The 17,128-nt window shown below is 39.8% G+C and overlaps 1 protein-coding gene across 1 annotated transcript in view; it reads left to right on the forward strand.

Moving 5' to 3' along the window:
• TRANK1 (tetratricopeptide repeat and ankyrin repeat containing 1) overlaps positions 1 to 7,142 on the forward strand; it is a 51,436-nt gene extending 44,294 nt beyond the window's left edge. Inside the window, exons 22-24 of the mRNA XM_041407837.1 lie at positions 579 to 3,649; positions 5,238 to 5,339; positions 6,275 to 7,142. Of these exons, the coding sequence (XP_041263771.1) occupies positions 579 to 3,649; positions 5,238 to 5,339; positions 6,275 to 6,387 (3,286 nt within the window). The 3' untranslated portion in view covers positions 6,388 to 7,142. The remainder of the gene's footprint in view (positions 1 to 578; positions 3,650 to 5,237; positions 5,340 to 6,274) is intronic.
• Positions 7,143 to 17,128: the final 9,986 nt, after the last annotated feature.

The following is a 17,128-nucleotide window of genomic DNA, read 5'->3' on the forward strand; positions in this document are numbered from 1 at the left end:
TAATTTTATATCAGCCATTAATAATTAATTACTGAATATTCTAAAGTGCATGTTATGAAAGATGCAACCAGGTGTATTGCTCAGACACTCAATAAGCTACAAAGTATATATGCAGATACATACAGCAGGCTTAAAAGAATTTTCTCTAAACTGACATGTTTATGTAAATTTTGCAGAATATTGTATATGTGGACCCTTGGAGGATTCACTGAAATACATATTTTTTTATAAATAGAAGATTAACACTGATAAAATGTGTTAAAATTATTTGTACATTGATTTGACAGTGTGGAGAATGCTTCACTAATGCTGTAAACCTTATGATCTTGTTTGTACCAAAAGTTTTAATACTCTTGATTCTGACAGCCTTATGTTGTAATTAATTTCTTTCTGTAGATCTTTTAATCCTCTTTCACCTGACAGGCATGTCACATGAAACAGTTGGCCTTTTTGTAGGAATGGTTTCTAGGGGAAGCTATTTGTTTAATTGTTTTGGGGTTTGTTTTTTTTTATTGCAGTGTTTTTCTTTGTCTAGATTTGTAATCTTTGGCAGTAAATTGATGTGTCTGTTATTTCAGATATGAAGATATGTTGAATGCAAAAGGTCAAATGTCTTTCAAACTCTCCTGTACAGCAAATCAGCTGTATTTGGAAGCAGCTGCAAAATACCTGAGTATGAACAGGACTGAGGAAATGATGCAAGTCCTCTCAAAACTTGATATAGAGGATCAGCTTGAGTTTCTGAAGTCTCGTGGATGTTTGCACCAAACAGCAGACTTACTGAAAAGTAAGGATCGTCAGGAGGAGGCTGCGAAGTTGATGAAGCAGCACGGGTTTGCTCTGGAAGCAGCCAACCTCACGGCTATAAAAGAGTTCCGCGCATCGTGTTTGCTTGCTGAAGCACGTGCCAGGCTGAGTCACGGTTCAGAATTACACCTGGGGAACGTGGAGAGCATCCTAAGAGAAGCCCTTGAACTTTGTGAACAAACTGGGCACAAGTCTGGCATTGCTGAGGCTGTGTTTTTGCAGGGAGCTCTGAAAGGAGACTTCAAGAAGCTGAGCGACGCGTACTATCAGTTCCTATCTCTGAATCATTCTGCTGGTGCAGTTGAAGCTCTCTTTGCGTTATGTCGCTGCAGCACTCCTAGCCAGAACGTCCTCTTCTTGGCAACACGTGGCTTAATGGCTCTTCTCAGTCTTGTTAGCGGTCTGAAGAAAGCAGCCACCAATGCAGAGAAAGATATGGTGAAGTTATGCTTCACCTATTTTGGGATTGTCCCAACAGGTGACAGTTGCCAGGTGTCTCAAAATGAAGCTGAACCCATTATCAAGTTTTTGTTAGACAAGCAAAGTCTAAAAGAGAGGAAGGCAAAAGGTGATTTCTCAGTAAGCACAGAGAAGGTAAAATCAGCTTTGAAGCAGCACTTGTTAAGCAGGCTGTGCTTTATCACCCGTGAGTTACTGAGCAAGAAGTACCCTGATATTTGTATGAAGTTCATTGCTGGATTGAACTGTGAAGATAAAACCTGTTACCACAGACCCTTGTTGCGTCATGAGGCTAGGACAATATTTCAGTGTAAAATGCATCTGGTGGCAATAAATGGACTGTTGTTGGAAGCCATGTGCACTTTCCCTAAAGAGTTACTGAATCAGTGCAAAAACTTTGAGGACATTTTGACTTCTGACAAATATGCATCATGTAAAGCCCTCCTAGGAATGTTTTTTCCTAATCATTTTCATTTGAGAATACTGTCTGAGAACCCAAAGGCATGCAAAGAAATACTGCAATTCAGTAGTGTTATTTCCAAACCTTGTAGAGAGATGTTGAGGAAGTACATCACATTTAAGTTTAATAATGAGGACATTGCAGCCAGAAGAGAATCAACTGACTTGTGGCTAAGTGCCATGAAGGTTCTTATCTTATCTTCAGGATATCCTGAAGAATTTGAGAAACTTCTTTATAGAGAAGAGGATAATTATAACAAAGAGCTAATGTTTGCTTTGGCAAAGGCAAAAAGTTCCCCAAGGAATAAAGGCCAGGAAGAAAAGACCAAAGGAATAGAGGGCAGACATGGTATGTTGCTACCTGACAAGAATGCCGAAAATGCAGGAAGAACACACTTGTGCTTCATTCGGCTTCTTGAAAATTCACTTGAGCAATTCTATGTTCGTAAGAACCCGGAAAACTGTAAAAGATTTTTTTTCCGTTTCATGAATGTCCTGATCAAGAAATGCACGAGATACCTGATTCCGAGCATAGGAAATACAGTGATGTTGCTGGAATTCCAGTATATTCTGTGTTGTGCTGTCCTGATGCGTCTCGCCAAGAACATTACTCTCTGCCTTCCAAAGAGTTACATTGCTCTCCTTCATTACTGGGAGTTTCTGTTCAGACACAAGGACCATTACAAAGAACGTAAAGACACATTTTCTATTATACAGGAGTATAGACCGCAGGACACAAATGCAGCTGTATACTATTTCAGATCTCATCTCTGCTATCTGGCAGAAGTCTTGTGTGGTGTTCATGGGAGGTTCAATGTCCTCCTGGATGCGTTCGGGGATCCCGACTGCATAACTTCAGGGGAGGCTGAGCGGACAGTAGTGCTGTGCTTGGTGATGTTACTGAATGCTGACCAGGTGCAGAGTTCTAAAGACAGATCCCTCTTACGCCACCTCTTTCCTGAAATCAAGGCCATGCTGGAATCGATGAAAAAAGACACTCCCTCTAAAGTACCTAAAAGATTGCTGAGGGTCGTGGAACAAGTGGGTGATGCTACCCATGTAAGAGAAGTTGCTGCAAGCCTGCAAGAGCTGCTGACAGAGCGAGATGAAGAGCACTTGGTTGACTGCTGCTGGAAGTGGGACACTGCCTACAGTCAGGGGCATCCACCCATACGGGGCATCCAGTATGAACGTGTAAACCTTGACAGATTTGTAACCTCTTTGGTTGAAACAGAATATTCTGATGAGGTGGAAGAGGAATTTGAAGAGGTGCATTGCTTAGAGGACCAAAAGGATCCCCTGGAAGTCATTGCACTCAGCAAGCAACAGAAGCAAGAGCAGAAAGCATCTGCTCAACGCCAGCTGTATCGTGTGTTCCATTTCATTTCCCTATATGTGAAGTGGAAAAGGAAGGCTCACTCCAGAGTTCATCCTGTTGCAATGAAAGAAGAGGAATTCTTATCAGAGATATTCAAAAGAGCAGATATCGACCAAACCCAGTGTGACCTCTGTGGAGTCAGATTCATCCAGAGCTCTGAGAACTATTTCAGCCGGTCAGAGAGCATGGAGGCAGACACTTCTGAACCTCTGACACCAACTGAGAGCAGTGGGGAAGAAAAGTTGCACGCAGAAGGAAATGCAATTTCTGTGGCCAGTGAGGCCTATATGGAGCACAGAAACACAGAAGAACACACGAATAACCATGCTGCCTACAGACACTATGCTGAGTTTTTCAGAAGAAACATAGATCCAATAATACATGATGGACTGGAAGTAGTGGAGGCGATTACGGGAAGGGATTACACCCGGGACCATTTAGCATATAAAGAAGGTTCCAACTTACGCCAGAGGAAAATCAAAGAGAATATTAAAAAAATTTCAGATGCAGTAGAGGAAATCTATGAGAAAAAAGCCTGGGCTAGAGGTAGGACCTTTCCAATTTTCTTTAAACAACGTAATATGTCATTTTTTGGCCAAACTGCTAGACCTGGCAAAGCTCTATTTGAAAATCTTACTGTGGTCAAGAGAAAGGTATTTCAGGTAGCTGATGAAAAGAAGAACTGAGAGAGTTGGAAATATTCAAAATACATTTTAAACTCTTCCAACTTAATGAATTACATAGTAGAGGAATAGTGAATAGTAGCAGATTTTTATAGATAGTAAAGTGAATTTTACATGGTCATGATGTACTATGTTCTCTGAACCTACACAGTTTTACAGCAACTTTGCAGTTTTACTGACAGGTCATCTTCACTAATTTTTTTATTGTTCCTGCTGTTTCCTTTTTACTTCTGCTAGCCATAGTAATTTGGATATGCAGGGGGAGCCTCGTAGGAGTACTTGGAGTATTTGACTAAGGATATCTCTCTTTATTCTGCCCTTGAACTGGTAATTTTGCTAGGGCTGAGCAAAGTGGATACTTAACCACAAATCTGTGGTGTGTCAAGTACTCAAAGGCAACATTGGTATTAAAAAATTTAGTAAATTATGGTGCTTGAGATACATGTATTGATATTAGATATTATTCCCCCCCCCCCCCCCCAAATGCCTAAAGCATTATTCTATGCTGATTTTTGCAAGCAAAATTGAATTAGTGAATGAGTGGCCTAGAAGCAAAATTGTTTAGTATACTTGCTTCAGGAAAAGTGACAGCTTTTCCACCAGTGAAGCCATTGTTACTGGCTTCACTGGTGGAAATCCACCAATCCTGTCAAGCTGTCATTTTGCCTTTGATGTATGACAGTAGTGAAAAGCTGTAGTACTTGATATGTTCATCAGCTCTGATCAGTGAAATATGTTAAATTTGTAACTAAATGTTAGGTTGTCCTCTTCATGTGTAAGCTTTATCTTTACTCCTAGTGGAAAGTTTCACATATGGCACATATGGATTAAGTCCATGAAGTTCAGCCTATTGTTTACTTGACTTCCTGCTCAGTGAAGCATGACAGTGATGAATAGGGTGGATATAGTAGGCTTAATTAGGTAATAGTGGATTTCGTTATGATAATTGCTTGATGAATGTTACCTTGTTATTCTACTCAGTGAAAATATATAGAGAGAAATTATTTTTTTCTGAGACTACTTCTCCCTCTCTTTATAACAGTCATTTTTCAGGTTCTTAATGGTGCAGTTCAGCAAAGACTGCACCATTTTAGGTCCATGCTTGAATTTGATTCAGAGAGATAATGAGAGTCAGGAACTTTATGACTCAAAAATAAAGTAAAATGTTTTCAGGATTCAGATGTAACTCAAAAGGGAGGAGCACAAAGATGTAGAACTTCTGTTCTGATAGTGCTAGTAATGTTGATTAGAATGGGCAGTAACACATACATCATCTTCATCCACGTTAGTGAATTATCCCCCACATGAGATCACTGGTGACCATGACTTCTGGGTTTGCAGCATTGTCATCCCACATGGCTCTGTGTAACTTCATTTTGTGCTTGACTTTTAGCTGCTGTCCATTTCTCAGCTAAGTGTTCTCACAGAGTGTTAACTGTGCTCCATTTCAGCTGAAGAAGTGATAACCAGACATGCCAGCAAATTGGTTGACACCATTGATGACTCTCGTAAGTGGCTGAAGCAAATGGACTCTCACAGGATAACAGAAGAAGGTATGTTTTAAAATGGCACAGCTTTCTGTGCCACTGCTGTTCAGTAGTGGTCTCTAAGCATCACTTCAGTCTCCCACTCAGCAGCATTGTGGATTCACTGACCTTTGAGAGGCACTTCCACAGGGGCACTCTGGAAAACATGAGATAACCAGGCTTTCCTCAATGGCTCTTCAAAGCAGAGCAGCTGGATGCAGGGTGGCCAGAGTGGAGCAAGACTTCTCCCTGGCCTTCAGTGGATCCCATCCTGATAAAGGATGCTTGTATTTGTTTCTTTTATTTCCATTTCCATTTCTCTTGGTTTCATACAAAAAGTAGCATGTGTTGATGCAGTCTATTGCATCACAGATCTCTGAGGGCAAGTTTAAGACTTCATTGTGCCTCCCTGAATTTTCATGTTCAGACATATGTTTAGGTGGTGGGATTGCAACAGTTGGCAGCAATAAAGTGGTTAGACTTACAAAATGGACTGTATGTAAAGCATTAAAGTAGCTCAATTTTAGAAAAAATTGGTTGTGATAAAGCCTTGAGTTGCCTCTTCCTATTCCAGCAGATACAGTTAATAGGAGAGGGTGTGCTCTTGTAGTCTCAAAAGGAACCTTATAGTCCACCTTGGAAATCAGCAAGGAAGTGTAGTGTCTGCTGAAACTGAATCTTGAGACAGACTTCTTAGAAAAGTCAAAGGAAATAACAATAGAAACAGATTTTCAGTGTGAAAATTAATTACTAGTGCAGCAAGTAGATTAGCAGTCCCTGCTTCGTTGCAGAGCTCTTAAGCACATTGTCATATTAAGCTAAATACTTCTTAAACATGATCATGCATATATGAAGGTATATTGCTGACATATAAAATAGCAGTGACATGGCTTGTCATGCTGTTAAAGAGAAAAAGTTGTTGGGGTTTTCCATTCTGCATTAATTTATTGTTTTTAATATAGGCTTGGTGCATGATAAAGACTTGGAAAATGAAGAGGAAGATGAAATTATGGCTTTTGAAGAACTTGTCCATAAAAAACTCTCAAGGAAAAAAGGAAGACATGCAAAACTATAATTTGAAAAATTCTTCCAGATGGCTATTTTATCCTCTTAATAATCTATGTTTAGAATGAAAAAAATTTTTAAAAAATAGAGGGATGGGATCAGAAATCAGAAGAGTCTGAAGAAAAAGAGCAACTTATGCTGTGTTTTATTTTGGGTGCTTTTTATTGCTTGTATTGTGTCAGAATAATTACCTATGTTATGATAATGTAATTGTTAAGACCTATGACTGGACCAATTTCCTTTCAAACCTATGTGATAGGTTTGAAAGTAACAAAAGCCAAAGAAACAAGTAAGAAGAAAAAAATATGAATGTTCTGATTTATCTCAGGGGTGTTTTTCCACTCAGTCTTTTTTTTTCTTCTTCTTTGCATCATCATTCTTCTGAGCTGGAATCCTCAGAAAAATAGATGGATAATTTATCTGATTTTAAGAGTCTTGTATGTTTAGAACCGTCTGAGTCTTCAGGTGAGAAATTCACAGTATCCCTCTTTTCTATTTTTATAGACAAGAAATCTGTAAACACATTCATATTTCTGACAGTGTATATTCTTCTGATTAGATAGGTATGAATGCTAGGAGTTGTCTTTTGTTTGATAAAGTTTTGATATAAACTTCTACCTGTACCTATTGAAAAAATGGATAATCCTAATTTTAAAGAATGTTACACATTTTAAGTGCTTTGTAAGTTTTAATTATAAGGGGGGGGGGGTTTGATACATTTTTGTAATGTATAATGTTTTTATAAAAGATGTAAAATTTTTAAAATCACTTGATCTTGTCTTATTTTTTGAATGCTTTCTGAAAGCCATATGTGCCTGTGTGAGTGAGATTTGTAAATTGGGTCTGGAGTGTCACTTTGTTCTGATGGAATCTCAGTGTGCCCAGGATACTGTAGTGTCCTGGTTTTGGCTGGTATAGAGTTAATTTTCTTCATGATAGGTGGTACAGTGCTGTGTATTTGAATTTAGGATGAGAATAATGTTGAGAGCACACTGATATTTTGGTTGTTGCTGAGCAGTGCTTACCGTAGGTCAAGGGCTTTTCCATGTCCCAGGCTCTGCTAGAGAGCAGGTGCAAAATAAGCTGAGAGGGAGCATGGCCAGGACAGCTCACCCCAGCTGGCCAAAGGGACATTCCATAGCCTAAACCATCTTCTCAGCACATAAGCTGGGAGGAGGTGGACAGGAGGGGCCGATCCCTGCTGGGTAGGGGCTGAGCATCGGAGGGGGAGTGAGCAGTTGTGCTGTGCATCGGTGTTTTTCTTGGGTTTTATTCCACCCTCTCTTTCTTACCTCCTTTTTCATTGAAATTATTATTATTATTATTGTCATTATTACTGCATTTGACTTAATTTCAGTTATTAAACTGTTCTTATCTCAACCCACAGGTTTTACCTTTTCTTCTAATTCTCCTCCCCATCCCACAGGGAAGGTTGGAGGGTGACTGAGCAGCTGTGTGGGTAATTAGTTGCTGGCTGGGGTTAAACCACAACATATAGTCTCCTTCAGTAACCTTTTTAATTAAAACACTTGTGTGTTAAACATAATTAGAGTATTATTTAGTTGTTGAAATATTTTGCCTTTAAAAGGGTTTGTCTTTGTATACGTAACAAATTGCTTCAATAATTACCTTTAGAAAAAAAACCTTAATCACTTATTATTATGCTCAGTGTTGTGGAAATGGGACATTTTACATGGGTAAAAAAATGAAATGGTGCTGTAGAATGGATCTATGTGGGTAGCAGTAATAATTTTCTATTGCATTGTAAAAGTTTCTTTCCAGGTGTTTCTTCGTAAAGAAGTCTTATTCATTAAACATGGATTTAGAAGATAGTTTGGAAACATACACTGATGAAATGTAATGCAAGTCACTTGCACTGTATAGAAGTCAAGAATTAAGAAAGCTGGATCATTAATGTAAATTATTTGGCTTTGTTTTCTGTGGTATTTTGCAGAAACTTTCCTGATTAGTTTCCCAGCTTCACTGTTTACATTTGTGGCAGTAAACACTACCTAAACTTTTTAAGGACTGTTACAATTTCAGAATCCTTACTGGCCACATTTTAAAGATTGAATTACTATACTTTTTCTTTCTATTTATTAAAAAAAAAAAAACAACTTAAACATTATCACAAAATGCAAAGGGGAAACAAAGAAAAAGAAATAACCACAGAAGTTACCAAGACCTTAATCTCTGGAACCGGTGATTCTTGATGTGGTTCCCTGCAACACATTGTTTTTTCTCTGACTTTGAATCAACACTCCCAGATGGAGCTTATTTCAATAACATATGAAATACTGACTGCTAGACAAAAATAATGGCAATTCAAATTTCAGAGTTTACAGTTTCAGGGACAGATTAGGTCACGATTTCAGTAATGTTCAAGCAGAGATCTACTTGGATCTCCAGACCAATGTCCCTACTTTAAAGGCTTTTCCCCCTATGCTGGTCTCCATAAATAAACATGAATCTTCCTTTTCCATGGCAGTCTCTTCAGATAATTGCGATCTCAGTGCATTAATCCCATTTACTTATTACATTAGCAAAATGAGTTTGTCCAGATATACCCTTGGGTTGTGGGATCTTTTTGTTCTGTTTTTTTCCTTATTTTTTTAAAAATCTTTCTCGACTCTGGTGGAAGCCCCAGTGTTCTGGCACCAGCTAACACCTATGACTCAAAGGGCTTAAGACCCACAACAGGTGCCTTGGTATGTGTGAGATGCATATTGCACTGAAACCTTGGAACTAAGCAGTGGATGCAGGCTGTCGAGCTAATCCACCCACTTCTGCCTGTCTAAGCCATGTTGAAAAGAATTTTGAAAAGGCTTCAAAAGCTCAGAAACTGGTGACTTAAAATCTCTCTCCCTGGTGATACAAAAATTACACCTAAATGAAAAATAAGAACAAACTAGTTGCAGTTGGAAGATGGGTTGTGTGGTCCTAAACATGACAAGTCTCCAAATTTCAGACTCTCCAAGAAAATCTCTTGCTTCCTTGAACCTCATATTAGTACAAAGAACTGTGTGGTAAATGATGTGTACTTTTCACCTTTTCCCTTTATTTCTCTTAAAAACATTTTTCCATTACACTGCCCACGGTTTTATTCCAAAACACTTGCCTAAAAGTCAGCTGTTACAAACTCTGACTCAGCAAATAATTTAAACACTTGCCATTTTTTAAGCATTTGCTGTCATTCCTAAAGGGAAGCCTTTTACCTCCGTACTTACTGAAAACATAGGAAGAAAGAAATTGTCTTATCTCTGTAAATGAATCAGAAGGTTTTCCTGCCAGAAACCCCTGTGACAGTATTTGCTGAAAACCAATTAGGAAGCACCCTTCCTCACATGAAAGGGACCACAGCTGTTGCTACTGAGCTTCAGCCTTTTTTGTTGGAGCATTTAAAAAGTTAAATATAGAAAAAAGCTAAAAAAAATATAACCAGCAATAACAAAGTGGTAACAAAAAGATGATAGACAGGGACACGCTACTGTATATGTATCTGACTCTATCTATGGGTCTCTGAAATGTCTCTGATATGGTTATTGTTGATCAACACAAGAAGGGTGTAGACCTGCTAGAATGAGTCCAGAGAAGTGACATGAAGATGACGGGAGGGCTGGTGCATCTCCCATGTGAAAACAAGCATGAGAGAGTTGGGGTTGTTCAGCATGGAGAAGAGAAGGCTACAAAGACCCCTTAGAATATCTTCTACTACCTAAAGGCGTCCTACAAGAGAGCTGGAAAGGGACTTTTTACAAGGACATGTATAGGACAAGGGGGAAATGCTTTTAACAGAGTAGGTAGGTTTAGATTAGAGATTAAGAAGAAATTCTTTGCTGTGAGGGTGATAAGGCACTGGGACAGTTTGCCCAGAGAAGGTGTAGATGCCCCATCCCTGGTAGTGTTGAAGGCCAGGTTGGATGGGACTGTGAGCAGGCTGGTCTAGTGTAAGGTGTCCCTGTCTATGGCAGGGGAGTTGGAGCTATGTGATCTTTGAGGTCCCTTCCAATCCATACTATTCTAGAATTCCGTTTTCATTAAAACCTTCCATGTACACTTCCAAAGCAAGGCCCAGACACACCTTGGTATTAGATTTATGGCATGTCTTTCTGTTAGCTCATAACTCAGAAATGTATTAGCAAAGTAACAGGCAACACCCCTGCTCTTTATCTTGGTGTGGCAGATGCCAGAAATTTTGAATATATTCCCTAATGCTCTCTCTAAGAGCTGGTGTGGTGGGGAATGGAAGAATTTGCATACTTTGTTCTCTAATTTTCATAACTACATTTGTATACCAGGGTTTCTGACTGTACACATACTCAGCATCAGTGTGAAATACTTAGCAAGATACCTTAACACCAAAGCAGTTTAATTGTTGGGTTAATAACCGTTACAAATAAGTATTCTGAGAATTAGAACATTTATTTCAGTTTTCTGACATCGACTTCTGTAACTGTTTTCAGCCTGTCATCTGAGCATGGTGTATGCATGTGCACAGGTAGTGTGTGGTCATACTCTTAGCTGTGTTCATCCTGCCTTGTTGCAAGAGAGTGGGTTACAGTGTCTTGGAAGCCTGTATGGTCATTCTGTGCTGCTTGATCTATGGAAATACTTCCAATTCCTTTGGAAAGAGATTGGTAGGAGATTTTTACCTTCCTACAGCCCATCTTCTGCTTAGGCCACACACAGATTTCATTGATTAAAGGTGTAGTTGCTAGTGATTTAAATAATGGTCATAGCTAGACATTTAGAAGTTACTTTCAATGGTCTTCTGATCAACTGGTTTCTAAGCTGTCCTGTGTAAACCAGTGCTGAAACTTTGGCAAACAATTGACAGAATTAGGGTGCCTCTTCAACATTCTGCAAATGTCAAAATTCCCAAATAAATAATGCTGATACCTTAAAGTAGTTTTCATTAGGTCTTGTGGAAGTAAATCCTTGCAATTCTCCTTTATGAAGGGGTGAGTAGATCTTCACTGAAGCTACATTACACTAGTTCAGTGCTATATATATCTCTCTGTACTATTCATTGTATAATTAGCTGGTCTTGTACTACATTAATAGTAGTTATGGACAGGCTCTGGAAATCTAGAAGAGCCCTTGAACACAGAGCAGCCTTTCAAGATGCTGAAGCAGAATAATTCAGGTGCCTGATTTCTATGGAGAAAGTTGGTTATCATGGTTTACAGAACAAAAGATCACTGAGCTGAAAGGTGCTGGTGATCTAAAATAGTGTTTCAGATGTCAGAAGACATGCAGAAAGGAAACTGCTGAATATGGGTGAGTTACAGATCCTCTGTATCACTGGAGCTTTGACTGGGGAAGTCTGGGTAAAGGAGTGTCTGAAATGTGGAGCATGGAAACCTTCAGGCATCTCCCTGTCAAAAGAATAGGTCAGTGTTCTTCACTTTCACCAGGAGACAGACAGAAAATTTTGCTTGGAGGAATAGGTGATGATGGGTACTTATGTAACAGCTAAGTGGCTGGAATACTTCTCTAGGCTGCTGAGACAGCCAGGTTTCAAACTCAGCCCTCCCAGGAGGATACTCTCAGCCACTGGATGCCAGATTGTCTAGAAAACATTCACTGCAGCTGCTGCTGAAGGTGTCTAATTCAGGATATTTTGGAGTCAGAGGGTGGAAGTGGAACCCATTCAGGAAGGGAATACATGCATTTGAGTTGCAGGTGTCAACATAGCAGTCCTACCAGTGAAAGAGATCCACCAGATCTTGAAAGGGGACCTGCACCTCCAGTACTGGTGGTGCTTGATTTCCAGGGCAGGGTTGAGTTACCCTGTCTTTGATAAATGACTGCTGAATTCATTGTGCAGTGAAACAGTTTCAGTAGGAGAGATGGGATTTCCAGCAGCCTCCCAACCAGGCTCATCACTGTTAAGTGATAGGTGGATGTGGAGTTAAGTCTGGATCTCCTGTTCCCTGGGAGAACACTCTGATTCAGGAGCTAGTCAACAGCAGCTGTTTTATGAAGATGCCCATGGAATGCAAGAATCGTAGGGAGTGCTTTAATGAACTGAAGAAGATGATGAGAAAGTCCTGCCTATATTCTGGATCCTGGTTGGACTTGGGGGGTAGGTGACATGCTAAGCTACTGTGCTTGTCAAAATATGGCAGTTCTGGGCATATGATAGAGGTACAGGGTCAAACCAAGCGTGGTGCAGATCTTGGGTTTGATACTGGCCAGTTGCTAATCCCACACATTTTCTTCTGAAACCCTTTCCCCCCAGTCAGTCTGCTGCTGTGTAGGGTCAAGGTCAAACTGACATTGCCTTCAAGGTAAGGAACGCTGCCTCATTCCCATACTCATGGCCACCCCCATACTGATGAGGCTACTCCTGCCCTTGTGTCTCTTAAATGCAGATATTGCTTACATAACTCCGTCAGTTTTGGAATTGGGAGATCTTAGTGTACTGGTGCTTTGCAATCTTGTATGATAGCCTTTCGCTGGAGAAAGTTAGCAATGCTATTGAATGTATTTGAACCACGATTATTGGGCAGATATAAAGCACTTGAATACTTAGTTTTAACAAATAATGCAGAACCATGTTTTCTGCAATTGCTAGATAGAACATGGTCAATTTTCCCTGAAAGATGCACTTTGAGTAGTTAACAAGGAACTCTTGGCTCAAGACCTGTATAAAGAACAGAAAGATCAAGCTGAAATAAATAAGTGCCAAAAACCAGTTTCCAAGTTGCTCTGCTTGTCTCTGTAAATAACATGCCTGGATAACTCTCACTTTTACTTGACCCTATTATTACTTTGAATGTCTGTGCTGTTCAAGCCAGAGTTAGTCAGATAAAATTAAACACCAGCTAATAGGAAGGAATTTCCTGATGTTACATTCACATTTTGTCACCATTCTTTACTTTTGCTGGAGGAGTCTGTTTAAAAAAGGAATAAACTTGTAGTACAATGAACTGTACCTGTGAGCTGGGGTATTTATAGCTCTGTGCAGCAGTCTGGTTGCAGGGGTGAAGAAAAGGTTTTGGTTGTTGTGTGGAGTATGTTTTGCATTGTGAATTAAAATTAGCTTACTCTTTTTTACTGATCAGTGAATATTGATAAGGAGAGGGGATTTTTTCCTATTTCCACCTCCTGCCTTAAGGCATGAATCCTTCTTTATGGCCTCGCCTTGCGCACTTTGTGTTGCCTAGTTCATAAATTGCTAACTCCATCTGTTTTTTGCTGGAGGATCTTTATGAAGTTCTTGTGGCTTATGAATAGGCAAGAAAAACATGCTGAACTTCCCCCTTTTGACTTCCCCTAAGTTAGACAGTCCCCTTTGTCTGGCAGGAGCTATAACTCTCTTGAACAGCTGTCAGGATTGATTGAGTCTGGTCCAAGGCTGGGATCATGACTTGGGACTAGTCACCATTCCCCAAATGAACATTTTCTTCTAGGTGTAATGAGTTTTTAATAGGAACTCATCACCTAGTAATTTAGCCCGGGCCTCTAATTGGAAACAGTGATGCATCTGCTTGTCTGACTGAAGCCTTTTGTTTGAAATTGCTAGAGGACAGTCTGAAGAAGTTGTGTCCTTATGGAAAAAGGGACACAATCTTTACAGGTTCAGAGTTGTAGTATGGACCTCCATCCCCATATTCCTTCTAACCAAACCTGGGGTGAGAAAGAAGAGAAAATGCCATGTCTTGTCTGATGCTTATCTTCCAAATGATGTCCCAAAATATCGTTCTTTAACCCAGCATGCATGATGTCATTCCACATGCAGAGCTGAGGTATTTATTTATAGTTCTGCACAAAAATGGGTGCTGGGTGGCAAATCTACAAAGCCACCACAGTGGCTATCAAAACTTTCCATTATTTATACATTTTAGCAAACAAAGGGATTAATGTTCACTTGCTTCAAGTTACACAGTTCTGTTATTAATTAGTATTCTGTCTTCTATTGGTTGAGTCCTTCACTTCTTATGCTGATTAGTCCATGTGCTCAATTTTTCTCTTCAGTCAGTGGGTTTCTTGAGTCAGTGGTCATGAACTCCCCCTGCCAGAATTACCTTTTCCCACTCAGAGCTGATTTCATCAAAGTTGATTGAGTTGTCTTGTTCGTTTTTTCCTTATAGTGGGAGTTTTCCCAAATGTCCTTGTGGCCTGTAAAATCTGCATTCTTTTAGTCTGTTATAGTGGTCTTCTCCTCTTAAGTCTGAGATCGTTGAAATGTTCAAGCCCCACATCTTAACAAGGCAATTCCACCAAAAAGTAACTTGCCTTTCTAATGACTGGACATCACAGCCATCCCCATTTTGCAACTCTTTCTGCAAAGATTACGAAAAAAAAACAACCTGAAAATGTGGAATAAAATTATTTGTCTACCTTGAAGTGGCAGGGGACATTTATACCCGAGGAGATAGGGATAGAGGAAAAGGTCCACAGCCAATGGGATACCAGTGAGGAGCGGTGAGGGGAGGGTCTCTTCGCCTAGGAAGAGACCACCAAGGGGTACTGGGGTAGGTGAGGGAAAGGCCATGTGATGGGGGAAAGGGATAACAAACCACGTGATATAACATAAGTGTAGCTATGATATTTTATTAAAAATCCTTTCCTAGGATTTTTTTTCCCTCCTGAGAGCTGAGGGCCTCAGGAAAGAAATGTAAACAATAACTGTCTGCTGCTGTGGAATGCAACAGGTGCATCTTCAGTTGGTCCTTGTGGATTGTTTTCAATTGATGACCAATCACAGCCACCTGTGCCAAGGCTGTGAGCAGTCACAAGATTTTGTTATGCATTCTATTCTATTCTTGTTCTTTGTAGCCTTCTGATCATTCCTTTCTCTCTGTTCTTTTAGTATAGTTCTACTGTAGTATTTTAATATAATATATAAGATAATAAATCAGCCTTCTGAGAAAATGAAGTTAAGCCTCGTGTCTCCACACATGGGGAGTCCTCAACACATAAGCTATACAGTGCAGTATAAAAACTACTCTGTGCAAATTCCCAATCACCCAGTGCAAGAGAAAACTAAATAAACTAGTGCACCACAACAATACCTAGTTTGATTGATAGATAGACCACTATGGGTACTTGGGGGAAAAAATAGTTCCTTTAACCATGAAAACTGAAAAAAGTCTGAAACCATACAAACCTTTCTCTTTATGAAAGCCACAATATCCAGAGTAAGAATGAAGTTGGGAGGTTTTGAAGTTAAGAGGTTTCACCGCAGTGATAAATTAGACAATGTCTCTCTTTTTTGTCTAATTTATCTTGTGTTTTCTCTTTCAGCAGAATCTCAAGTCCAGACCTTGAGGTCTGGACTACAATATTGTCTGAAAACAGATTTTTATATTCTGCTTCATTACACATGGTGACCAATTTTGTATTCCATGACCACAAACTTGCCCCCACTCCTCATATTGCCAGATCCACAATTTAGAATTGTTGCACAGTTGTGGGCTTAAAGCCATAGGATTTCATTGTGATTTTATTGAAATTTCATATTTTCTTATATACCTTTATTTCCTGAATCTTTTCGACTGTCTTGAGCCAAATGTAGTTTTCCTCCTTAGCCAGGAATACTTGACTTACTGTTTTCTTTAAAAGAAACAGAAAATGTGAAGTGAGCACTTCCTTCCAGGAGCTAGGTATTAAAGATAAATACAAATTTGCCATAAGACTCAGAATTAAACCTCAAAATTTGGAAATAATGAGGCATTAGACTGAATTGGACTGTTTATGACAGGGAAAAGAGGAAGAAAAATAGTCTTTATTGTTGGATATCCTGTTTCTTTCCGTTCCTTATAGGTAGGGTGGAGGTGATCAGCAGTGAACGCCATGTGGGATTCTACAGCAGCTTTTTAGTCATCACCTAATAAAATGGGCTGTAGAAGCCTCTTCTTACACAGGGGATTAGCTAAGAAGCAATGTCATATTTCAAAATGAAGCACTTGGGCAGTGGGTGTGTGTGGAGGAGAGAGTGGGATCATGCTGTAAAAAGTGCTCACATTTTTAGCCAGACAGCAGTTCTGCAGCAAATAAAATCTCTCTCTCCAACAGATGGAGGAGAGGTGAGTGGGAGGGAAGTTTGGAAGCGCACTTTGTCATTTCTGTTCGCTCACTGCTTCGTCTGCAAGGGAGAATGCATGAAATACCAGTTGATAAAAGGGTGGATTAAAAAGTGTAGCAGCATCAAGGAGGTAGAGGCGACTCTCCATGGAGCAGCTTCCATCTGGGACTGTCAAAATGCTTTACAAACACTGGGCAGCTGAGCTTTGTGATATCCCAGTGGGCAGGTACTGATCATTCCTATCTAGAGATGAAGAAATTCAGGAATAGAGAGTGCTGACAAGATTTAATTGGTTTGTAGGGCTGGACATCATGCTACTGTCATCTCCTGCTTCCAGTGCAGGACCTCACACCCTGTATGTTGTTCGGACTTTGACTAGCTGCCTGGATTAGCATGAACAATTCTGCCTGACCCAGCCTCCCCCTGGAATACACTGCCATTTGCTTTCCATGATCAGGCTCAATTTACCTGTCATTTTCTTTAGAACTTATGACTTTAAAACTCTCCTGGAAAGCAAATGTTCTCATCTGAAAATGGCAGGGAGAGAATCACGAAGCAAGAGTATCTGTACTGTTTCCACCTGCAAAATTTTACTTATTCCTCCCTCAACATTTGTTTTAAGTAGGGGGGAGGGGTAGAGAAAGATCATCTCTGAAAATCTGTTGCAATATAAATTAATTAGCTATCCACATTTCCTTAAAAAAGGGCTGCTGTT

This window comes from Onychostruthus taczanowskii, unplaced genomic scaffold (genome assembly GCF_017590055.1).
Source record: "Onychostruthus taczanowskii isolate IOZ18803 unplaced genomic scaffold, ASM1759005v1 scaffold28, whole genome shotgun sequence".
NCBI classification, from domain to species: domain Eukaryota; kingdom Metazoa; phylum Chordata; class Aves; order Passeriformes; family Passeridae; genus Onychostruthus; species Onychostruthus taczanowskii.